This window comes from Crinia signifera, chromosome 4, assembly GCF_055691185.1.
Source record: "Crinia signifera chromosome 4, ASM5569118v1, whole genome shotgun sequence".
In the NCBI taxonomy this organism is placed as follows: domain Eukaryota; kingdom Metazoa; phylum Chordata; class Amphibia; order Anura; family Myobatrachidae; genus Crinia; species Crinia signifera.
In genome coordinates, this window is record NC_139220.1 from 232,358,875 (window position 1) to 232,385,779 (window position 26,905).

At 43.6% G+C, this 26,905-nt stretch overlaps 1 protein-coding gene across 1 annotated transcript in view; it reads left to right on the plus strand.

The window, feature by feature from the left end:
- The first annotated feature begins 4,871 nt into the window (after positions 1-4,871).
- The window catches only part of AFG2B (AAA ATPase AFG2B), a 29,348-nt gene continuing 7,314 nt past the window's right edge, over positions 4,872-26,905 (plus strand). The window contains exons 1-7 of the mRNA XM_083183966.1: positions 4,872-4,983; positions 5,430-6,497; positions 14,208-14,393; positions 23,298-23,456; positions 25,363-25,572; positions 26,169-26,390; positions 26,771-26,905. Of these exons, the coding sequence (XP_083040092.1) occupies positions 5,430-6,497; positions 14,208-14,393; positions 23,298-23,456; positions 25,363-25,572; positions 26,169-26,390; positions 26,771-26,905 (1,980 nt within the window). The 5' untranslated portion in view covers positions 4,872-4,983. The remainder of the gene's footprint in view (positions 4,984-5,429; positions 6,498-14,207; positions 14,394-23,297; positions 23,457-25,362; positions 25,573-26,168; positions 26,391-26,770) is intronic.

The window sequence follows — 26,905 nt, forward strand, 5'->3', positions numbered from 1 at the left end:
ATCGTTATCAATATAGTGGGTATACACTGAGCAATTTGTACTATATATTATTAACAATAGTTGTAGTTGTATATCGTTAATGATATATATCGCCCAGTGTGTCTAGCTTAAATCTTCATATGCAGGAATTCTGTCTGCCAGCCCTTTGGAACACACGGGCTGAAATGTAATAGGATGAGAGATTCAGAAAGTGAAAGATTTGGCAAGAAATCTCCAGTTTTTTTAAAGCGGCAATCATTTACACTGCAATACCAGTTCAATTTTGCAGTGTAAATGATTGCCGCTTTAAAAAAACTGGAGATTTCTTACCAAATCTCTCCCTTACTGAATCTCTCATGCTATTACATTTCACCCACTGTGTCCAAATGCCCAATTCCCATGAGTGAAGATACGTACAACTCAAGAACAGAGGCGTAGCGAGGGCGGAGCCGGTGGAGCACTTGCTCCAGGCGCCGGTAGATAGCATGGCGCCGAAGCTGTGCTGGCACCGGCACCGCCAGCTCGTTCACCCGCTCCCCCGTTCCCCCGCTCGCCCATTCCCCCGCTCCCCGCTCCCATACCCGCTGTGTCCGGGAGAGACTAGAGACGTGCTGCTATGTAAATTTCACGTGTCTCGCTGGACCGCTAGCCAATGGGCACTTGCGGTCCAGCAGCCAATCAACTGGTGGCTGCTGGACCGCGAGCGCCTATTGGCTAGCGGTCCAGCGGGAGATATGAATTTTACATAGCAGCACGGCTCTCTCCCGGACACAGCGGGGAGCGACAGGACAGGACGGATGGCCTTTTTTGTGCACCTGAGCCCGCTGCCTCCCTGTCAATCACTGTGCGCCTCCCCGCCGCGTCATTTTCATATTTTATGTCATGACATCATCACGCCGCAGTACCGGCCGCTCCTGACCCCACAGCCCCCAGCCTTGGCTGCCCGACCGTCACTGTGCGTTTCTCCACCTGGCATTAATTAAAAACTTTATATGGAGTCCGTATTCATAAATGAAAATAGGCGGCTATGGTTATAAACAGACTGCCACAGAGTGTGAGCAGCCGTTATCGCTGACAGCGGATCCTGCGGCAGTCTGTTTATAACCATAGCCGCCTATTTTAATTTATGAATGCGAACTCCATATAAAGTTATAGCCTTCAATATAGGCACATTTGAATGAAACATCGGCAGGATGAGAGCAGCTTTTTGATTCATCCTCTCTATCTTATACTATGCTGTTTTTCACAGGCATTACCTCTGCAGCATTGCATATAGGTAAACAGTTAAATGCTTCTTACTATTTATACTTGACAGTTTTCCTACTGACTGCATGCTGCTCACCCCCCACCTATGCGAATACTTTGTATGTGGAGGGCAGCAGCGCATCCATGTGGGATTAGTGACTGTATGAAGCCCCTTGGCATTGAGCATGAAGACCCTTGGCATTGAGCATGAAGCCCCTGGCATTGAGCATGTAGGTAAGTGGCACTTTTGTGTCAAATGTGTAATGGGCATTACGGTGTTATATAGTATGTCACGGGCATTGCGGAGTGTTATATAGTATGTCATGGGCATTGCGGAGTGTTATATAGTATGTCATGGGCATTGCGGAGTGTTATATAGTATGTCACGGGCATTGCGGAGTGTTATATAGTATGTCACGGGCATTGCGGAGTGTTATATAGTATGTCACGGGCATTGCGGAGTGTTATATAGTATTTCACGGGCATTGCGGAGTGTTATATAGTATGTCACGGGCATTGCGGAGTGTTATATAGTATGTCACGGGCATTGCGGAGTGTTATATAGTATGTCACGGGCATTGCGGAGTGGTATATAGTATGTCATGGGCATTGCGGAGTGTTATATAGTATGTCATGGGCATTGCGGAGTGGTATATAGTATGTCATGGGCATTGCGGAGTGTTATATAGTATGTCACGGGCATTGCGGTGTGTTATATAGTATGTCACGGGCATTGCGGAGTGTTATATAGTATGTCATGGGCATTGCGGAGTGTTATATAGTATGTCACGGGCATTACGGAGTGTTATATAGTATGTCACGGGCATTGCGGAGTGTTATATAGTATGTCACGGGAATTGGGGTGTGTTATATAGTATGTCACGGGCATTGCGGAGTGTTATATAGTATGTCATGGGCATTGCGGTGTGTTATATAGTATGTCATGGGCATTGCGGAGTGTTATATAGTATGTCACGGGAATTGGGGTGTGTTATATAGTATGTCATGGGCATTGCGGAGTGTTATATAGTATGTCATGGGCATTACGGAGTGTTATATAGTATGTCACGGGCATTGCGGAGTGTTATATAGTATGTCACGGGCATTGCGGAGTGTTATATAGTATGTCATGGGCATTGCGGAGTGTTATATAGTATGTCATAGGCATTGCGGAGTGTTATATAGTATGTCACGGGCATTACGGAGTGTTATATAGTATGTCACGGGCATTGCGGAGTGTTATATAGTATGTCACGGGAATTGGGGTGTGTTATATAGTATGTCACGGGCATTGCGGAGTGTTATATAGTATGTCATGGGCATTACGGAGTGTTATATAGTATGTCACGGGCATTGCGGAGTGTTATATAGTATGTCACGGGCATTGCGGAGTGTTATATAGTATGTCATGGGCATTGCGGAGTGTTATATAGTATGTCATGGGCATTGCGGTGTGTTATATAGTATGTCATGGGCATTGCGGAGTGTTATATAGTATGTCACGGGAATTGGGGTGTGTTATATAGTATGTCATGGGCATTGCGGAGTGTTATATAGTATGTCATGGGCATTACGGAGTGTTATATAGTATGTCACGGGCATTGCGGAGTGTTATATAGTATGTCACGGGCATTGCGGAGTGTTATATAGTATGTCATGGGCATTGCGGAGTGTTATATAGTATGTCATGGGCATTGCGGAGTGTTATATAGTATGTCATGGGCATTGCGGAGTGTTATATAGTATGTCACGGGAATTGGGGTGTGTTATATAGTATGTCACGGGCATTGCGGAGTGTTATATAGTATGTCATAGGCATTGCGGATTGTTATATATGTATGTCATGGGCATCATGTGTGGGCTTATGTGTAATTGGAATTACAAAGTTCACTAAAACGTGCAATGGGCATTACGGTGTGTGGTATAATGTTGGTCCGTGCCCACTTTTCACTGCGCAGGAGCCTCACCTACTACATATTGGGGGGGGGGGGCGCGAAACATGCCCTTGCTCCAGGCGCCGTGGCACCTACAGTAGCTACACCACTGCTCAAGAATCACTTATGCAGTATTTGCCCAATGTAGCGTATACCAATAATTATTTAGCTGGCTTCATGTTCAATGTAAACCTATTTCATATGGTGAACAGCTGGTTACGGTATAGATGACAGACAATGTCTATATCGCCATTCACTTATGGTCAACAGTGACTTGGCCGAAAAAGGGTAGACATACCTTAGTTCGACACTGCCAAAAGGTCGACACAAGCTTATGGTCTAGTGTTCATTCTAGCACCCACCATCTTTGAAAACCCATGCAGTTCCATGTAAACTAATATTGAACTTTTGACTATCGACATTGCATCTCTCGACCATAAGTGTGTGTCGACCTTTTGGCAGTGTCGACCTAAGGTATGTCAACCCTTTTTAGGTGTCAACCTAGGCATTGTCTATCCATTGACTACATACCGAACAGCTAATGTAGCATACATTTTCGGGTTTCACAACTTAGAATTATCATAACTAGAGACAGGATTATATGCAACATAAAAAGCTTGAAATATGCATGCAAATATGCATGAAAAATACTTAAAATATGCATGAAAAGTGTTAAAATATGCTACATTAAATAATAAAAAAAAAAGTAATTTTTAATTTATTTAAAAATCAGCATACAATTAGTTGCATATAAACCTCAAAAATAGGCCCACAGCATCTGCAGATGTCTAGTTCTGTACACAGGACTTTTTTCTTCCTGGCCGCTACAGCAGACTGCAGCGTCCAAAGCTCTTCTTGCATCAAGAAGACCCTCATCTCCAGCACTGATGGATCAAATGTCAGCATACTAGCGTGTGAGGGCGGTGCAGTGGAAGGCTTCCTCAATGCGCCGCATACTCACTGTGACACAGTATTTCCTCCGCGCCGCGTGATGTCACAACCCTTCCGTCCGCCTCCTCTGCTGCAGAAGTCTGTCTCTTGGTGTAAAGTCCCAGGCCAGGGACAGGCAAAGGTTCAGTAGCTTCGTAATGGCATTCCACACCGAATGACTTTTATAAACATGGATTGGCAGTCTAGAGCAGTGTCAGACATATCGTACATTGAAGGTTCCCCACACTGTGCACATATTGCCCCAGCCTGCATACTCTACCACTACCTGGCCAGCAGCTGCAGGGCAAAGCAGTGCTGTGACTCGCGGGTGGGAAGAGGGCGGGGCTTAAAATATGCACCATCACTAGATTTTAGGTAAAATATGCAATAACCAGTGAGAATGGTCAAAAGATGCAAATGCATATGCAAATATGCAAATGCATATAATCCTGTCTCTAATCATAACACTGTGCAAGAAATATCAGCTCTGGTACTTTATATAGGATCTATACGGCTCGTAGCTGCCACCTGGCGGACACACGGCAGCTTAGAGGATGCAGTATTCGTACATTACAAGACTCTTTGCGGATATATACAAAAATTTGCTGGTCGCGTTTTATGCGACATAAATACATGACCTTTTCATTAGTTTATTTTAGGACTACAAGTGCCGGGATGCCCCCTGTCGGATATGGACTATCCAGCCTGCTCACTCTGAGCCACACGCTATAGAACTACATCTCCCGGCATGCCTCGCGCTGACGCTCTCAATGAGTGTCAACACGGAAGTTGATTTTGCAGTTACACGTGGTAGAAGCTGTGCAGTCCTGTCTGTGCTGTTGCTATGTTTCTGTCATTATTATTATTGTTATAGGTTTACACTCGTGTTTTTAAGGTAATATGTGTATAACGCGGGTGGGTAGGATATGCGTTGGAAACTGCAGATAGACTTTTTAACTTCTAAACCAGGGAATGTCATATTTCTAGTTATTTTAAAACGGATAGAATTACATGACTCCACGAAATAACACACAATGGCACTTTTTTCTAACTGCATGCAATTAGTTTTATATTTTTTTGTGTTACTCTGTTTTGATGGCTATTTTGGAACCAGATGTAACAAGCTTCAAAAAATTATGAATTGGAGAGGGACAAACAACCAGTCAGCTCGTACTTGTCATGGTATGGGCTGTGTTTGAAAAATGACAGTTAGGGGCTGACCGGCTGGTTGTTTTACTCCACTTCACTATCACTTTTTGAAGCTTTATACATCTGGCGCATAATGTTAAATCTTGCCTTGGTTCTACAGTATATTTCACCATAGCATTTGTTTTGTCACAGATGGACACCGTACTTACTTTACTGCCGCTGAACCATGAAGACCACGGAACACAAAGATGCCGCCTGGGTCCCAAGGCTATGTCTTACCTGGGATTAAAGATAGGCTTCCCCCTCCTAATATCATTACCCACTGGCAGCTGTTTGTGTACTGCTTGGCCTAGAAAGGATTTGTCCGATGTGTTCTTGCAGGCTGACCTGATGTGTTCCACATTGCCTAAACCAACGGTGGACTATAAGAATTTCTGTATTTCCCTAAATCAGTTAAGAAGCCTAAATTCTATCAAGTTAAAAAAGGTGACAGTAAAAGTTGTTATGAGAAATGTAGATGTGAAGTTAGCTGCATGTGGACCAGTTCTACAGGAGATAGTGAGAGACTTGCTGAGAAATGTCTATGTGTTGCCTGGCTATTTGATACGCACGACGGAAGATTCACCGGTGGTGAATGTGGAAATAGTAGACATGGATCCCAAAGCAGGAGCAGCTGGACTTATAACGGCAAAAACAAACTTGCTCATTATAGAGACCCTAACGCAGGAATGGTACACGCATATAATGGACAATGGGCCACAATGTCAGGTTGCTGGAATGGATGACGTATGTGAATCACTGAGGGAGATTATAAATCTACCTTTTCACTTCCCAGAGACCATCGCTAAGCTAGGCCTTTCTTGTCCCAGAGGGCTACTCTTGGCTGGTCCTCCAGGAGTTGGAAAAACTCTCCTGGTAAAGGCTGTTGCGAGACAAGTGGGGGCATATCTTATTAGTCTGAGTGGGCCCTCAATTCATGGAGCAAGGCCTGGAGAAAGCGAGGAGAATTTGAGAAAGATTTTTGAGAGAGCCAGAGATCTGTCTCGTGGAGGTCCATGCATTCTTTTTATTGATGAGATTGACTCATTGTGCCCTAAAAGGGGGAACTCAAATAATGCCCCTGAAAACCGTATAGTTGCCCAATTGTTGACACTCATGGATGGGATTCACAGTGACGACAAGGTGGTTATTGTTGCTGCTTCCAATCAGCCGGATGCGATAGACTCTGCACTCCGGCGACCAGGAAGATTTGACCGAGAGGTAAGTATCCTTTGTCAGCTTGGGTAATCATATGCCTTATAACAACAGTGGTTTATTAGTACTACTCTTCATTGTTTTTTTCATGGGAAAAACCTACAAGTAGTAACTTAAAGTTACCTTTACTATAACAGTTGAATGCTTACGCAATTACATTTACAGAGTTAATTAAAATCAAGAATCGCATTAGTAATAATAGTGGTATACAGCTCTTACCGAAGGCCAATTTCAAGTTAATTGGAAAATGAGACACTTGCATGGGAGCAAAATTGGGTCTGTACAATCCTGTTTCTACAGCTATTGAGATGAATGTATCTTAAGATGGGCAACTGTAAATGTAGGTAACGCACACATACAGCCATCGGACTTGGCAACACAAACACTTTTGCAAGACCTGTGAAACTCAGATGCATGTAATTCTAAATGTAGTGCGTCTTTAAGGGGTGTGATAAGCGTCACATTCCTTCACTCCACTGAACTTGCACACCAACTGGTCCACCTACCACAAGAAAATTATACACAAATAACCTCAAGATAGAAGCATTCAGAATAGAGACTTTGTGAGAATGCGCAGTTCAGCAGCTTGTACGCAAGATATGTTATAAGAGCCTTGTTCATTTTAATGCAAGCTGCTATTATCCAACAGTTACGGCAGTCTGATTCTGAATGTGCTTTCACAGCCTGAAGATAAAACCAGCTTTCTAAAGGGATGTGGTATGGCACGCAGACAGTTGGGATTCCGATGTCAGTATACCAACATCGGAATCCTGACTGCCGGTAGGGGGTGAACGCAAAGAAGCCTCTTGTGGTCTCTCTTCGCTCGCCACAGGTTCTGTTCTCCCTCTATGGGGGTTGTGGCTTATTCTCCGCACGAGGGAGAATAGCCCCTGTCAGATGGGATCCCGACTGTCGGGCAATTGAACAGTCGGGATTCCAATGTCAGAGTACTGGCCGTCGGAAACCCGACTGTCAGGCTGTAATCCGGCACCCCTTTCTGAGACCTAATGCACAAAGAGCCTCCAGAACACATGGCTAATTGCATCTAACCCTAACTAATGCACAGAAATGTACATACAAATACAAATTGGCAGCAGCTCATATGATCTAAAAGATAGTCACTGATTCTACCAGTCCAGTTAAATATTTGTCAAACTTTCCTTGGAGTGGTAAATGAACACCAATAAACTGTAACTCTAACAAAGTACCCATATAAACCTATGATCGTTATTACAGTTTATCTGTAAAATGCTACAAAACTTGCTGTAAAAGGATCACGAACACAAAAGGTTAAGAAAGAGAATATGCAGTCATGAACCAGAGGGTGGAGAGAGGGCCAAGTTTATTGGAGCTTAAAGTCTATATAATAGCAGATAAAGGCTATTAAGCCCATGTTCTGTGCCAAGCTATTTTTTTTATTGTACTCTCCTTTCAGACAGCAGCTGAAGTGTAATCTGTTGCTGAATTATATGTTAATAGTACATGGAATACAAAGCAATGTCATAGCAATGACAAATCTAGGGTTTATTGCGATAAGGAGGTTGTATGCTTGCAAATACCTCATTAGTATCACGCTTGGAATATAAACACTAGCATTAATATTTTGCCTTTAAATAAGTTGGGGTCTCTTGGGAGGTGTTAACATGATCCTCATAAATTTGGCCACTTTTTGCAATCTCTTATATATTTGGCTACATCTGTCACTCAAAGTGTGTCTGAAGCTGTAACGCTGGGTGGAGCCTCTGACTCACATGACTGACTCACACGACAGAGAACCAGCCCAGTGAGCCCACAGACAGTGCAAGACACCCTCTGCCTCTACATGTTACACAGCAAAGACACAGCTACTCACCAGACACACCAGGTGAGCGCCCCACACCTCCATACCTCCCAACATGACCCTCTCCAGGAGGGACAGAATGCTCTGTTTGTGGACTTCCATCTTAATTTATGATTGTCATCACCTGTTTTAAACAGGGTAATTGATAAGAAAGGTGTATAAGCACAGGTGATGGTAATCCAGAAACAGAGCAATGTGTCCCTCCCCCCCATTCACGGCAACCCCACGATTAAATGGCACATGCAAAACACTGACATGGCTATGGTCGACAATGAAAAAGGTTGACATGAGTTTTTGAATATTTATTTTTCACTTTTTCAATGTTTTCATATTCATTCTCATGTGTCGACATGGACACCAATGAAATGCCACACTTATGTCAACATTTACATGTGTTGACCTTTCTGTGTTGATTTTTTCTTGTGGCGATTTGCGGCACCCCCCGGCGACCCCCCTCCCGCGATTCACAGCACACCCCCCCCAATTCGCGGCGACTCCCGCGATTTGCAGCCCCACCCCGTGACACACCCCCTCCTGCGATTCGTGGCACCCCACGACCCCCCCTCCCACGATTTGTGCCAACCCCCAGGCACCCCCTTCCTCGCGGTACCCCCCACGCCCCGCGCCCCCCCCTACCGTGATTCCCCCCCCTGTCATTGCGTCAACCCCCTGCCCCCCACCCTCCCACGATTCACTGCAACCCCCCACGTCCCCCCCTCCCACGATTCGCGGCACCCACACACCCCCCCTGCGACCCCCCCCTCCCGCAATTCACAGCATCCACCCACGACCCCTCCTCCCGTGATTCGCGGACACACCTCACCTCCTCCCCCCCCCCCCCCCCCCACCCCCGTTTGCGATTCACGGCAACCCCAGGATTAAATGGCACATGCAAAACACTGACACGGCTATGGTCAACAATGAAAAAGGTTGACATGAGTTTTTGAAGATTTATTTTTCTTTTTTGAATGTTTTCATACTCATTCTCATGTGTCGACATGGACACCAATGAAGTGCCACACTTATGTCAACATTTACATGTGTTGACCTTTCTGTGTTGATTTTTTTTTTGTAGCAATTTTTTTACGGTGACAACTATGTGCAAATCAACCTACACATCATCAACCAATTCTTTGTATAATATATAACACCTGTTCTGTTTTACTGTAGGTGTTTTAAGTCAGATCTTTTACTGCTACTATTACTGTTTATGTAAATGCATTCTGAATGACAGCAACATCCTACCATCCTTCTACAAGAATATATAACCAACTAGGTGATTTATCGCGCCCCGTGCCCCCCCCCCTCCCGCAATTCACGGACCCCCCACCCACCCCCCCCCCCACGATTCACGCCCCCTCCCACGATTCACGTCACCCCCGCACACCCCCCCCCCTCCCGCAATTCGCAACCCCCCCCCTCCCGCAATTCACGCCCCCTCCCACGCTTTGCGGACCCCCGCCCTCTCCCGCGATTCGCAGACACCTGCGCCCCCTCCCTCCCTTGATTCACGGCACCCCCCACGCCCCTCCCACAATTAACGGCACCCCTAAGCCCCTCTTTAGTCCCCCGTATACTCACACACCCCTATCACTACCCAGCTTTCTGCTCTCCTGAACCGTAACTTCCACCACTGGGGAGTCGCTGACGCTGTGTTGCCCACATGCCCCTATCATGCCTCATAGCCCAGCCTCCTGCTCTCATGTACCCTAACTCCCACCCAGTAGGAGGAGACACTGACTCAGGGCCACCATCCTGTACTCCTGTACTCCTGTACTGCCACACTGGACCCTCACCCACTGGCAGAAGCTGCACAGTATCTCCCACCCTCCTCTTTAGTCCCCCTTATGTCCACAGACCCCTATCACTACCCAGCCTCCTGTTTTCCTGTGTCGTGACCTCCGCCAGTGGGGAGCCGCTGACTCATAAACACCCTACTATACTATTGCACACACACACCTAAACAACATGCACACACAGCCCCACCCACACCCATAAATGTCACTGTACCATCCACACTATCAATGTACATCTTACTCTGTAACCGCTTTTTAATTAAACAAAACAATACACACCCCCTTCCACATCATATGCTCTCTATTTAACACATTTCACCTATAACTCAAGTTGCAATACAGGCATCTTTCATACAATTCTAACCATCTTTCTCATATACAAATGTTCACAAATTAAGGGGGCGCAGCCCCTTACGACGGTGTGAAGAGCGCCCGTAGGGCGCGATGAATCACCTAGTGGTGGAATATAAGCACTTGTCATAAGGCCCCCCCCCATACACTAGGCAATTCACCTGCAATATGGGCTCTTTTCCTGTGCAGGCGGCCATCGATTGCAGGAAAATAGCCCAAATTGCATGTGAATGACCGCAGGTTTGATGCAATGCGTGGACCCATTCGCGCATCACACCGGAGCCTGCAAGTCGCACCGGCCGCAGAAGCAATCAGCCAGTCAGGCTTGGCTGAGATCGCATGCAAATGGACCATATGTGACATATTGGGAGGTCCCAGGTGGGTCAAGGGGGATCTCCGGAAACTTCCCAGAGGGGGGAAGATGCCATAGTGTATTGGCATCTTTATATGTAATGGGTTTGTTTGCAACCCTCTGTGTGATAATATTGGGGCTCTGGCTGAAAGGAATCCCTCCCATTTCTAGGACCTGTCAGCTCAGTGCTCAAGAGTTGCTCTGATTCATTCAGGATTGACTGTCATGGAAAAAAGTCTGAACACTTAGAAGCATATTGTGGGCTAGATTTATTAAGCTCGGTGAAGTGATAAAGTGTCTGATATTTTATCACCGACCAATCAGCTCCTACCATTTTTCAAACCAAGCCTGTAACTTTACGGTTAGGAGCTGATTGGCCGGTGATATAGTACCAGCCACATCACTTCACCGAGCTTAATAAATCTGCCCCTGTATTTATTACCAAGGTAGAGACTTATACCCCTTTTCCACCTAAAGCCTGGGTACGACCTAGCTAATTGAAACCCTGTTTACACTGTGGCTGAACCCAGGGTAGTAGTGAGTCTTCCCTCTGCCAGTGATCCTGCTCTCCATAGGCTTTTAGTGTAACCCGTTTACACTGCACTTTTACCGAGGTCTGACCCTGGTAGCTACTTGGACCTGATTCCCGGGGTTATATTTAAGGACCCTTTTCCACTGAGCCACAATGTGGGTAGACATGGAAATAACCAGAGTTATTGGGGCAGTAGAGAAGGGTTATACCATTGATATGTTTCTAAAAAACTGTAGAATATCCTAAAAAATAACAGTACCAACATGTTCATTCATTTCCTTTACATACAAGTCAGAATTAAAGGGTGAGTAAAGGCTTACATATAGCCCATTTCCCCACTTGCAAACAAGTACAACTATTCCCATACTAGGGGCCTGCAATTATTGGCTGCCATTCTCTTGTCCAAATGGGTGATGGTTTCTAGTGCACATCACCACACTGTTACATACTGCATTCACCTAAAAGGGCAGACTACATGGGCCAAATGTTTATCTTGTGTTATATTATACATTTCTGTGTAACCCTTGGGCCCACAATTCCTGCACACTCTCCCCTTCAGTAAGACTACCAGTATAGCTGAATCTAACCTGAAATGCATCCCCACTTTGGTACTGTATTGTAATGCACACTATAACAAGCACACTGGCTAATGTGTGTCATACAGCCGGTGAGTACCGGTAAATGTTTCCCTAACAGACTTTGGGGTTTATTCTAGTTCATTCTTTCTGACAAAATCCTTCTTAGATGGACAAAACCATGTCCACTGCAGGGGGGCAGATGTAACATGTGCAGAGAGAATTAGATTTGGGTGAGTTATTTTGTTTCTGTGCAGGGAAAATACTGACTGCATGATTTTACACTTCAATATAGATCTCACTTTGAAGAAAAACCCCACCCAAATCTAATTCTCTCTGCACAAGTTACATCTGCCCCACCCGCAGTGCACATGGTTTTGTCCATCTAAGAAGGATTTTGTCAAAAAGAATGGACTAGAATAACCCCCTTTGTGAGGTTCTTTTTACATTTGTTTTACACAACATATGGTTTGTTTTAATTGAAGAAAAAAATGCAATTGTGTACATACATTAAAGTCTATAAAACGGCATGGTTAAATATAAATACAGGTAAAATAAAAGGATAAATACAGAAAATATCAAGATGTATAATTTTTTAACAGTATTATTAAACAGGGTTATTCAGTTACTTTGCACTACTGCCCAGCTGTCACATCACTGCCCGGTCTATGTAGTACACTGAATCAGACCCATAGATGGGAATTCACGGTCATCATCCAACCAGATAGCCAACCTTCCCAATCGATTATGAATCATCTTTATTGTGGTAATCAATCAGTTTGGGCCTATTGCTCTAAAACAAATGGAAATCTGCCAAAATTGTAATTTACCAAGTACCGCATGATTAGAAATGTTCTTTATCACATGCAAGGTGGGATATAACATTATTATCAGTTAAGGACAATGCACACAAGGAAATGATGGTTCTGTAAATCACAATACAGTATCTTGTGCTTGCTTTATGTTCATCTTAGAACTACTGCTACGGGACCATACGTCAGTACAAGCTGAGCAGGAGAACAAGTGGTAGGCCAAGTTATTGAGCGCTATTACAAAATAGAAAAAAATAGGAGGTAGGCGGTGGAATAGAGGTAACAATAATTTGTACAATAGATGAACATGAAAATACAACAAACTCACTTCCCTGTGCCCGGTCCTCTTTTTACTTCATATAGGGGCTGATCAGACTCACTTGTAACGGGCCAAATTCGTCCCTGTCCCTGATAGTCGGGTGACTATGCACATGTGCAAACCCCATGAACGAACGGCTTCATTCATTCTAGGAGGGCCAGTCAGGGGGCGGCAGCTGGGGAACGCCCAGCGTTTTAGGGGAATGCCCATAAAAATGCCTGGTGTACCCCTGTAGACGCAGTCATGTTGATGCATGCTTGGGGTGGGCACCAGCCCCAAATTCGGAGGACAGCATTCAAATGAAAAGTAAGTCCTGGCTTTCTTTACATTAAACATTGATTAAAAATAATGTGAGCGACAATGATTTTTCCTTTGTGTGGCCGCATGCAAGTAGATGTGTAAGCGCACACATCCAATCACATGCTAATGCTAGGATTCACTGGGGCGGCGTTTACCTGCTCGCCTGGAAGCGAATATACTCTGCCTAGCAAACAGGTATGAATCAGGCCCATACTTCCATCAATTCTATAATATATTTCATTACATATGTTGAATAGAATAGACAAAATTGTGTAATGTTTAAAAAATGTATTCCTTATAACACAACACCATTAACCCCTTAGCTGGCACTAGTGCCACTGTCTGCGCTCCCTTCTTCCGGGCAGCGCCGCTGAGATCAGTGCTACGCTCAGCTTCAGCGCTGCCCCGCCTCCTTCCCCCCGGCTGTGCGCGGCGTGACCTTGCTAACGTCACGCAGCACACAGCCTGGTTGCTGGGGACAGGGCTGGGCAGTGGCTGATCTAGTGCGCAGTGCTACCCGGCCCCTGGAAACACAGGGGGCTTTTAGGGAGCGCTCCTTAAAAAAACGCCACTGACGGGGTTAAACAAATCTATAATAAATCTAAAATATCCATCACAAATAGTAAAAGATTTGGGGCTTTGCCAGATGTTTGACAGAGGACCCTGTAAAGAAATTTTAGAGGCTCCAGAACCCCAAACCCAGCTTTCACTGTAACAGGCCTGGTTCCGTCTCCCCAGAAGGATGCAACCGATTTTCCCGTCATCAGGCTCCAAAGCGTTTCAAGATTAAGCTCTTTGTGAAAGCAATATGATCTAATATCTGTACTTCATTCCTCCAGATAATTATTGGAACTCCAATGTTACGCCAGAGAAGAGCTATTCTTGAAGTGCTTACGTCACAGATGCCTATCGGCACAGATGTGGACATTGCGGCTTTAGCAGACATGACTGTGGGCTATGTAGGAGCTGATCTGGTTGCCCTCTGCAGAGATGCTGCCATGCAGGTGGTACTGCAAGTACATCAGGTAAGTGGAGCGCTACAGAATATTTTATCATTTGGTTATAGCTTAGGGAGTTACTATAGGCTTCAAACATCTGTACCTTTTTAATTCATAATATACACAGTATTGTAGAAATGGCCAAATTAACAGCGCAGTATAAAAAAAAAAAAAACATTTTACACAAGGAATAAAGCGGTCTGCTAGAAAAAAAATAAATAAAAAAATAGACATCCCCAAAACTCTAGTTCCTTCAATAGAGAGCATTAACCCCTTCAGTGGCAATCCCGAGAATTTTCTGGGCTGTGCCTCAGTGCCCAGTCTGGCAAGCCTGGAAAATTATCGGGATTGCCACTGTTAAGAGCCGGGCAGCGCTGCTGAGTTCAATCGCTCCCCTCTGTCGCGCCTCCTCCTCCCCCCTCCCCTCCGGCTTTTCTATTGAAGTCCCCGGCGCTGGCTTACGAGAAGCCGGGGACAGGGACGGGGTGCAGGGCCAGGCAGCGGCTGATTAACAGTTCAGTTGCGCGACCCGGGGAGGCAGTGGTGGCTTTTTTTTTTTAAGGGAGCACTCCCCATAAAAAACTCACCCAGTGTGGAGCGCTCCCCCAAAAAAAGGGTTAAGGACCTTATTCTGGTTGATTTGTTCGCAGGCACTCAAGCGAACGATAGTCGTATGCACGCAGACATGCAAATTTACACCCATACCACATGCGAACATGAGCATTCGCAACGGTACCCAAAGGGGAGTGGACTCAAAGTATCCTTGCACTTGCGTGCTCCTACACACATTGCTGTGTCCGCAAGATCATGCACTGCGCATGCGTGCGAACAGCCTCTGTGGGTGATTTAATTTGCAACTATAACAATATGCACGCAGTCAACCCATTCTCAACCCATTAGTTAATGACATGATTTCACTCATTTCATTGTGTATATTACATGACTTACCACGTCGAGTACCATCTTCTCTGGAGCCAACAGGGGATCCCCTCCATGCCTGCATCCACATGAAAAGCAAGTACTTTAAGCAGAATCCTAAAAGTGATTTGGTGGTCAAGCCCTCCCCCTGCAAGTCCTGCGCTTGCCCCTGTTACTCCTTTAAACAAATTGTGAAAAATGATAGAATGAGGGTTGCGGAGGTGCTCCTTGGGAGTAGGATATTAATGTAGAAGTATTTATTTAAGAGAGAATAAAAAAAAAAATCTCTCCGGGCAGGGCACTTGCCTTAGAAAGTCAATAGATCAATAAATAAGATATACCGTTTATTAATATAAGTCTAAAAGTGTGTTCCTACTTTTGTCTGGTTCCTTTAGAACTTTTAGACCTATATTATTAAAAGGTATATCTTCTTTATTAATCTATTTATTTATTTAGTTTCTTATATAGCGCAGCATATTCCGTTGCGCTTTACAATTGGATTGACTTCATAAGGCGAGTGCCGCCTGGGGAGACTTTTTTTTTTTATCCTCTATCCTCTCTTGGATAAATTCTTCTACTTTATTACAATGCACCAGGACTGGCCTGCAGCACGGCCAACCAGGAGATGTCTCATGCGACCTGCGGGAGTGCGCTATTTGTCATACATTTAGTGATCTGCACAATTTGTCAGTCTGATAAAGAATATAGTGCTGATATCCCTCTTATGTCTACCTGTTTTCTTAACAACACATTTTATATATGACAATAGACATAGATCCGTGCAAAATGTGTCTCGCATAGGAAAAGTTCTTGTTGTCAGAAACCCTTGTATTGAAGACTTCCACAAAGACAAAAATTAAGAGGCGCAGGTGAGCAGGGTCCTCTATCATCAGTTGCCTGTCCATCAGTACTGTGCTGGTCAGATAGTGATCTCAGTCCAAATATAAGATACTAAAGAGAAGGCTTGCCAAGTATGTCTCACGGAAACAGTCTCTAACGCATTCAGAGAGTATGTACGATATTAAAAAAAAAAAAATCAGTCTTGGTCATTAATCCTTAAGGAGTAGTTTCTTTCTCTTACTTGAGATCTCCTCTTTGTGTGCACCCATTATAGGTCCTGGTGACAGACATCTTTTCAACAGAGGCCAGACATGGTCTTTCAAACATTTGATTTAAATACCTGAAGATCAGCCAGGCTTACAGAGGTCAGATGTGAAGATGTGAAGCATTCAGGGAGACCAAATGTATAACCTTTATATACAAAGCATAGTTTTATGAATATAGGGGTGTACAAAAATAAACGGAGTGCATAGCTCATTAAGGTAGATAAGTGGTAAAGTGATCAGAAGAGAATAAATATTGTACCGCACTGTAAGTACAGCTAATCCGTGACGCGGTATAGCTACATTTATTTAATGGTCCATAAGATCTTTTTTAGTTTTTAATCTACTTTGGGGGAATACTGTTAACTTTGGGTGTAGAAGGCGCTTTGGTATGAGTAAACTCAGCCTTGTTTGCAGTCTGTCTCCTACACCCCTAGCACATTGTCACCTACATATAACGTGCATAAACAGTGAGATTTGAGCATAAGATTTTGACTATATAGTCAAAATCCAAAGAAAGTAAGTACAAATCTCACAGTGTATACAGCTTGTATTGCCAATGGGCACTTCTGTGGGATTGGCATTGCAAGAAATACACTGTGCAGGTAAGCCAATTTTCACTATATTGTATATAGTATAGCGTTCTAGTATAGTCAAAATCTCAAGTAAACATAATCAATATTCTATGGTGGTCCTTTTAGCAAGTTCAAGGGAAATCACAGTCAAAATCGTACAAAGCCTATGGTCTTCCCTGGCAGCATTGAACAGGGGACCTCGGCAGAACGAGCCCAACTTCACAAGCAGTCGGGCTCGTTCTGCTGAGAACGGCCAGGAATTGACGAGCTCCTAGGAGCTTCTTGTGGCCACGCCCCCTTCTCGACCTGCGGCAGTCGGTACATTGAATCCTGCCTGCAAAATTCTCAGTCGAGCAGACCGAGAACGGGACAGGGTCACGGCTGTCGGGCCAGCCCGACAGTCGTGGCCCAACATCGAATACCCCCCTAAATCTCACTGTGTGTAAGCAACTATAGGGAGATCAGCTCCTGCATGCTGTGTTTTCCTGCAAACATTGCCCTAAGAGTATTCAGACCCAAAACGATTCTAACAAATTTACCACCTATTTTGAATAATAAATAGATCTACTCTTCTCTCTCCCCCCCCCCCCCCCCAATTCTTGTAATATGTAAAAGGCAGTTATTTTCCTTGTAATTGCATGCTCAGATTTTAAATGACTAAATTTATTTAAATCACATTCAGTCATAATAAACATGCGTGTGTTTTGCGTGTTTATTGTGATTGAATGTGATTAAATTAATCTTTTTAAGGTGTGAAATGTGTTCTGATAACCTTTATAATATCCTATGTATTTCTGATTTGGACAGCGAGCCATATAAATTAAGAAAGGAGTGAAGGTGGCCATACATGCTCCGATCCCGGCGGGTCCATTTGTACTTTGAGATGCGTGCTCCCGCGGCATCTCATCGTACAGTACAAAAAGTATGTGCTGCGCATACTTTTTGTACTGGCTTTATCACATCGCATTGCATGCACAAGGCATGCGATGTGTGCACAAAACGGACGCCCGCATCGAAGCGTCTATGGGCACCTATAGGCTCATTTATACTTCAATAAATAAAGATAATACAATTTATTTATTGTAAAAGTTGCTGAGTTATAAAACACAGATGGCAGAATAACATTTGGCCCAATGGAACCCCCGCATATGCTTTTTTAACATTCACACCTATCACTTTGTCTGTCTTCTATATGTTGTGTGATTTTAGATACTTTACAGTTTTATTGAATTATTAAAGGTTATATTTTATTCCTTCTCTTTACTTGGGTGCACCCCATGTAGACTAGCTGTATTTGTCCCATTTAACTATCCTATTATTTTTTTCTGTGGTAGCACACCCCTGATAATATCCATAATCCTGGTGGATACCAAACCGTAATAAAGGAAGGAGGCATCTGTATACCTATTTGAGAGATAAGTGAAGATAAAAAATGTGCACACAAACAATAAGCGCTATAACCATAGTAATACATTTGAACAATATCACTCAAATGGGTTCAGTGAGTCCTTCCAAGATTCCAATGAAATGTCCCCCAAGGATCCGAGATTTCATGAGTATGGTGGAGGGACCTATGTATATGCTCTCCCACAGAAAATTAATACAGGGAGATGGAGGGAAGCAAAAATAGTGCAAATAAATCTTTTTATAGGGTGGATTTTAATATAAGGTTGCATTTACAATAGAGAGACATTTGTAATCGCATGCCAATTATCCAAGGCATTCATTTAATTGGATTCTTGGAAGGACTCACTGAACCCATTTGAGTCATATTCTTCAAATTTATGACTATGGTTATCTTTTGAGTGCTTATTGTTTGTGTGCACATTTTTTATCTTCACTTGTCATTTTCAGTAATATTTGGGGACTATTACTTTGTGCATGACACATTAGCAGCACTTTAGGTTTTATTGCGCACTTTGATTTGATTTTTCACTATTGGAGAGATATACAATCATTAGTCTTGTGCAATCGATTCCTACATAACCTCTGCAAATGAAAAACCATATGCTAAAAATAAACATTCCAGGCGGTGAGGTTTTTATGGTCTTAATTCAGACTTCATTGCACTGCAGGTGGTGGGGGCACAGAGGTAACATGTGCAGAGAGAGTTAGATTTGGGGGAGTTATTTTGTTTCTGTGCTGGGTAAATACCGGCTGCTTTATTTTTACACTGCAATATAGATTTCAATTTGAGCACAGCCCACCCATATATAAGGACAAAGGAGATTGTCATTCACACAGGACCCTCATCATGTGTGAGAAGAAGGACCCCCAGGTAACTATGTAACTAGAGTATCAAAGAGGGGGTGTGCCACCACTAGACAATAGGTTATATGTCAAAGGCAAAACAAGAGAAAGATTGTCAATGATGTGGTGTACCTCCTAAGGTCTCTAAACATAAAAAGTAACCTTTATTGGTTTAATTTAAAACTCGCGAAATAAAAAAAACCCACAAAAACGACATAACAGAAAAGTGAAAACACAGTAGGAATAAAGTGTGTTAAAATAAGGTGGCTCGCTGGCAGCGCACTATATAATGATATATGGAATTTATCAATACATCTTGCAGGTATCTTTCATTGACACTGGTATTAATAAATCTGTTGATGACAAATAGTGCTTATTTCATCTGTTTAGACTGAGTAATCAGGATGTGAAGTACTGTTATGGTTTACAACAGAATTCCAGGTCTAGTGAATCATAACATGGGTTAGTGGTCCGCTTGTGTGTCAGCACTCATGAATGTCGACAGGTGCTCACCCTGTTGTACCCTTGGTACAGATAGTTAGTAACAGGTCTGTATGTCAGTACTATTGAGTGTCAACAAACATTCCCCCTTTTGTACCCGAAGTATAAATAGAGCTGCGACTAATTACTGTTTAATGTGCAGGACTGGAGCTGGTCATAATTGTCTCCATACGAATGGTATATGCATTCTCACTATGCAAATGTAGACGCTGGTCCGTTGTCCAAAGACAATAAGGGAGTAAATGACAGTGAAGTAGTGAGAACTGAATCTTTGTAATGCTGGGTACACACCAGGACGACGAGGATCCGATCCCATCAATCTAGATCAAATTCCGACCGATTGTATGTAGATTGTGTGGTGATTGGGCCCTTTTCTGTCCTGTTCCGATTCCGATCGGATGTGCGGCCCCGCGGGTCAGTCGGTCGTTATTCAGATCCTACCTGCAGCAGGTAGGATCTGGAAACAACCATACACCCGGGTGCGGGTCGCCATCGAATCGGAACCCACTCACGGTGCACATCATGAGCGGGTCGTGCGCTCTGTGTGATCGGGTCGGACGACACACTGATGACCCGCTCACGATGTGCATCGTGAGTAGGTCGTCCAGGTGTATAACCCGTATAAGAGTGTTACATAGCTAGAGTTGCCATTTGATTCAAATGTTATGCAACATTGTATCAGTGGTTCCCTTGTCTTAGAAGTATTGAGGAAGTGTTGCAGCTCAATAACCCTTATAAACAGGGGGGGGGGGGGGTGATGATGAGCGCTAATTAAAAACGAAAAGGTTATAAGAAATGGAAAGGAAAATAAGTAAGAAAAACACCTGAAAATAAAACGGGATAGTTTAAATGCTTACAGCCCTTCTGAGCCGGTGTAAAAGACCGTGGAATGTGCCTTGCTACCTTTCCCTACCTCTAGTGCCGGGACCGAGTGTTGCGGCATAAACGGGTTTAATGCTTTTGATTAGCCTGCACTTGTCAACATGGTGTCAACTGATGACATATTGCGAAACTAGTAATTGTTGTAACACGACAATAAATTCACAGATAGTTCACGCTGCCCCTGAATGTTAGTATAACGTGGGCATATTATTCTTAACACCTGCTTGTCGGCACCCAGATGTCAATCGTAATTATATCACATAGGCTGTCTCTTTAAATTGGAATAGCTGTTTATATATACAGCTTGAATCAATAGATGTATATGTACAGAATGCCTTTATTGTGATATATAGAATGAGTGGACAATCACAGTGTTCCACAGGGAGAGTTTCAATGGTCACTCAGTTCATAATTATAGTCTCTCCTGTGAATCTGTGTTGTGAGCCTTTTTGCACTTCGCAGCTCACTCTAATCACCAGATAAAAATCGGTTGGTCTTGTATCATATGTATATCTCTCCACTTCTACACATACAGATATTAGCAGAATTATATCAGTGTGTTTTACAATGCTGCAAGACAAAAAGACAGGGGGGGGGGGGGGGGGGGGGAGTACCGTCACTGATTGATTCTAATAGTGATAGCACTATGGCTTTGTAGAAAAGCAATCCCCTGAGCTTTCCTGCTCCTTGTTCTAGCTATAATGCTAGCGTGCAGATTTTTGTGCTCGGGTGCTGTGGTAATCAACCTGGAGCTGGTAGCATGCATTAGCCACTGGTTGGAGACACCTTATTGGAGCCGTATCACATGAGTACTGGATCGTTTTTAGAGACCCCAAGTAAATGGTTAAATGTGTTTAACAGTTTCACATCATTAACCCACAAAGGGTAAGTGAGATCTAGTCATCTGGGAAGAAAGGTACATAAATAAATGCATTCCTATCAGAAGTGCGCTGCCAGTGTGCACCACCGCTAGCCGGTGTGCGTTCCACACAGCTTCATCAGGGCCAGATATCTAATGCTGGGTACACAGTGAAGCTATTCCCGTGGCCGCCAATATAGTGAACTATATTGGCAGTACCGCCGGAGAATGATATAGGGCAGTGGTGTCAAACTGATCCAGTTATTGTGGAACTACACATCCCAGCGTGCCCTGCCACAGATTTTATAGAATGGATTTCTAAAACTGGCAGGGCATGCTGGGATGTGTAGTTCTACAACAGCTGGAGGGCCATGAGTTTGACACCACTGATATAGGGCATACACACTGACCGTTATCCTTCACAATATCGGTGATGGCACCCGACTCCACTCCGTACATGTAGTCGCTAGAGAGATTGTCAGATTGAGCTGCATGTACAGATGACAAGAGTGACCATTATTGACACATGGACGCTCGCATCGTTAATGATATTGACTGTACACACTGGACCAGTGGTAGCCAACCCTAGCCTACGAGAGCTACCAACAGTTCACATTTTCAAGACAACCTAGCTGCTGCACTCATTAATCACTGAAACAATTTAAAAGATACACAGATGGAGCTAATTAGCTCACTTGTGATTCTGTGAGGAGACCTGCAAAACATGCACTGTTGGTAGCTCTCGAGGACTAGGGTTGGCTACCCCAGCACTGGACGATATGTACACAATATTTTGTTAGATATCAAATTTTTTCCATATCATTAAGTAAATATCACCCAGCTGAACTCTCTCTGCACATGTTACATTTGCTACACCTGCAGTGTAACATGGTTTTGTCCATTTGGATGGGGAAACATGTCATTTTGATTTATCGTTATTGAGCAACCATCTTCTTTAGAGTACAGGGGATCCCCTCCATACCTGCATCTTTCCCTAAAAGTAAGGAACCTGAGCAAAAATACAAAAAAGGCTGAGCAAAAATACAGCCTGCAGGTAATGGGAGGGTTCTCCCCTCTATTCACATTGAATTCTATCTGGCCAGACAAGGGAAAAGAGAGTTTTATCTCTCTCTCTCCCACTAAGTGGACATAATTACCTATCATCCACTCCCTGACAGGACGAAAAACAGACTTTTGGACAATAATATTCCCCTATACAGGTCTTTCTAACAACCAAAACAGTTATATACTGGTATATATTTTTTTTACAGCTTTGTGATTAAGTCTTAATTGTGCTACAGTATATCCGGGGAATGGCATGGAAGCTATATTTTTTTAGTGGAAGATTGTCACCCTAAGCATAGAGTTTTGTCACAAAAGCAGTGATACACTCCATTGCTGATATCAATCACATTGTGTAGCATTGCTTGTAGTATAGTAACACTACACCCTAATTTTATTTTCTCCCAACCAGAGAATCGTAGATTCATTAGGTTACCAACTGCAGTGACTTAAAGCACTGGTATGATATTGGCCTAAGTGCCATTCATACCAGCATGTAATAAATGTGCCCGGATTACATTCATGATGTAAAAGATTGGGATTAACACAGCAAGAGGGCCGAGATGCTTAAATAACTAATACTATTTAACTGCTCCATTGCTGGAAGTGTGGGTGCTGTAAATAATTTCCGTTCTGTGGTTATTTCTCATTGACTAATTTTGTAATTTACTATGAACAAGCAAAAAGGGTTTTTGATTACTAGATGTTTTTGTATGTGAATTAATATATAGTTACAAGAAATAAATCTGCTTATGTAATGGTACTCTGGGCTATATTTCAGGTCAGTCAGGTGAACCTGGTCAGCAGAAGACATTTCTATGAAGCATTTAAAAAGATACGACCCGCTTCCGCACGGAGTGCTGTTGGAAAGGTGGAGTTTAAACCCGTATATTGGGACAAAATAGGTGGCCTGGAGGATATTAAACTGTTGTTGAAACAGGTAAAAAAGCAACTGGACTCTTTAGTAAATGTTCATTTTCTGTTTAAATTATTATACATTACATTTATATTCTTTAGTGTAACAGGCTGAGTTGACAGTATTTTTATACCTTTTGAACAACATAAAACATGACTATTAATAAATAACGATATTAGTCAATTATTGTTCGCTTAGCAATAAAATCACTGTTGGTATCTTAAGTTGGGTACAGACTAGGCCACAGGTTTTTCAAAACAGTCCTCGGAACCCCACACAGTGCATGTTTTACAGGTCTCCTCTCAGTATCAAGTGAAATAATTGGCTCCACCTGTGTATTTTTTAAAACATGTCAGTCCGTAATGAGTGCACCTGTCGGGTGAACTGTGTGGGGTCCTGAGGACCAAGTTTGAGACCCAGTGGACTAGGCGATATCAGCCTTTGGAGCTAATGGCCAATATATTGCGATCCCATTGGAGGGTGGGCACCCCCAACATGTCTGTGAACAATGTTGTTCACAGCCAATGGGTGATCTATAGTATCTAAAGCTATAATTGGCATATCTAGCTGTGTGTATGGGTGGTCATAGCTAAGTGCACAAATTCAAATGTCTGCCCAGATGGATGAGAGGAACCAATCGGTAAATGCGTATACTTACCTGAATTGTTTTTTTGGGTGCCACAGCGGGTTCCCCAACATGTCTTTTTGGAGTGTACCCAGCCAATTCAGAACAACACAGCATAAAGGGTGTATGTTATCTCACTTGGTAACCTGCTTTTCCCCCCACACGCCAAGCAATATGGCTAATTGGATCCCCCCTTAGTAAATGTACATGAACAATAATCTTTTGATATGATTTTCAACCATGTAAGAGCGGTCAGACCATCGTTCTGCAGTTTAGTCTCGATTCCACCTTAAATAAATGTACAGAATATCATCAAAAAGTCACCACCTCCTGCAATTCAAATATTCAGACTTTTAGAACACTGCTATTTACCATCTCAAAAGGGTATATGGTCATTTGGTCTACAGTATGTTGGTTGACATGGGTCAAGGTCAACATGGGTCTAGGTCAACAGGTCATTATGTCGACAGGGTTTTTCACAGTTTTTTGAGCCGACAGGCGGTATTTCATGCCCTACCATCCATTAGGGCGTGGTGGGAGAATAAAATAGTGTGCCAAGCACAGTGAGGCACTGTGCCCGAAGCATAGCCAGCGATGTGGTGCACTTCAAACTGTGTCCATGTCGACATTCGGGGGAAAAACAGTAAAAAAAAAAAAAAACATGTCGACCTTTTGACTGCCGACCTAATGCTTGTGTCGGCTTCATGACCTGTCAACCTTTTCCCATGTCGACCAACATACTGTAGACAGAACGATCCCAACCCCTCAAAAGTTCCACTATTCAAGAAACGTTGTTTTTCCACTTCCAGTGAATAAAAGATAGAAAACACAGTTGTTGTGCCCTGTGCACACGGTTCAATGTGGTCTATTTTTCTATTTGATTTTGCTTATATAATCAAAATCAAACTCTCTCGATTTGATCCACAGCCCCACGGCATTGAATTCAAATAGAAAAATAGACTGTGCAGGTAAGACTATATAGTAAAGATCGGTACTATATAGTCCTAATCAAATGCATTTGCCTTGCCATGCGATTCGATCCCGATCGGATAGCACAGCAATTACACAATGTGTACACCCCATCAAAAAGACACACTTAAAAAAAAAAAAAAAAAACGGTGTGCAGGCTACCAGTGATTGCTTCCAGTGCTGTCGACACCTAGTGGTTGCTTCCAGTGCTGTCGACATGTTTCAACCCTAAATCAGGACTTCGTCCAGGTACCTGGCTATTATGGGAAATATAAGCACCTGTTGTTCAATGTGAAGAACTTAACAATAACTATTACTTCTGTCTTTGATTTCCAGAGCATTGAGTGGCCCTTGAAGTATCCCGATGCTTTCCTCAGAATGGGCTTAACACCACCAAAAGGAGTGCTACTATATGGACCTCCTGGATGCGCCAAAACCACTCTGGTTAAAGCAGTGGCTACCAGCTGCCATTGCTCCTTCTTTTCTGTTAGTGGCGCTGACCTATTCTCACCATATGTAGGGGACTCTGAAAAGATTCTATCTCAGGTACAAAATTTTTTTTATATTACATTTTCTTGCCTCATTTTCACTTGTGTTTTAGCAGCGAGCTGTTCTCTCATTAACATACAATGCTGTAATCATATATGGCGAGATGTATCAAATGGAAAATGCGGTAAAACCCCGGTTTTACCGCATTTTCCTATGTATCAAAAATGATACTGCAGTGAAGGGTATCGCCACCTTTGGGTGGCGATACCCTATAGAAGCCTATGGGCTTCTTTTCGCCGCCACCGACGCAAACCCCCCCCCCCCCCCCTCTGGCTTACCTTCCTGAAGGGTCCTCCTGGACCCTGGAAGGTAAACCTCTATCGACGCAGCCGGACGTCCTTCCGGCTGCAGGGGGGAGGAGGTGGTGCCGGGGACAGCTTGCTTAGCTGTCCCCGGCGTGACGCTGCGTGAGGGATGTAGGAGCCGGCTGGGAGGTATCACATTCCAGGTATCGCGGGGGGCCTCCGTCACCGCACCGCAATGCCAGCCGCATGTTAGTACATATGCGGCGGCGGGGGGGCGGCAATGTATTAATACATCCCGCCCATACTGTCTTATACTTGTGCATATGGTATAATTATCTTTACCTCTAGCTTTTCAGGCAGGCAAGAGCAAGCACTCCAGCCATTGTATTTCTGGATGAGATTGATGCTATTGTGGGGTGTCGCTCAGAGTGCAGGTCAGGCTCTGGTGTCCAGGAGAGGATTCTCTCTGTTCTCCTGAATGAACTCGATGGAGTTGGGTTAAAGACTACAGAACGCAGGGGGACCACACTATTACTGGAAGGTGACCACAATATGGGTCATAATGAGCAGGTAACTTGAGACTTCAAAGTTATTAAATTAGAGTAGCATGTTCATGGTCACACTGGGGATGTAATAAAGCATGGACAGTGATAAAATAGAAAACTTACCAACCAGCTCCTGGCATTTTATAAAGAGCATGTAACATGGAAGTTAGGAACTGATTGGCTGGTATTTTATCTCTCTCCACTTAATCACTCTCTAAGCCTTTAGTACAACACCTCCTAATGCTTTAGATGTTTGTTATATATGTGGAGAAAATAGTAGCTTTTCTATTTTTTTTTCTTATCTACTGAACCTTTTAAAAGGGAACATTTATCAAAGTGTAATCATTACATAAACTAGGTATATACAGTATTCCCTGTTCTTGGTCTGCAATGTGTTATTTGCAGATGGAAATGAAGGAAGTTGTGAACAAATTGGTGATGATTGTGGCAGCTACAAACAGGCCAGATGTTTTAGATGATGCTTTACTGCGACCGGGAAGACTGGACAAGCTCCTGTACATACCACCGCCCGATGAGGAG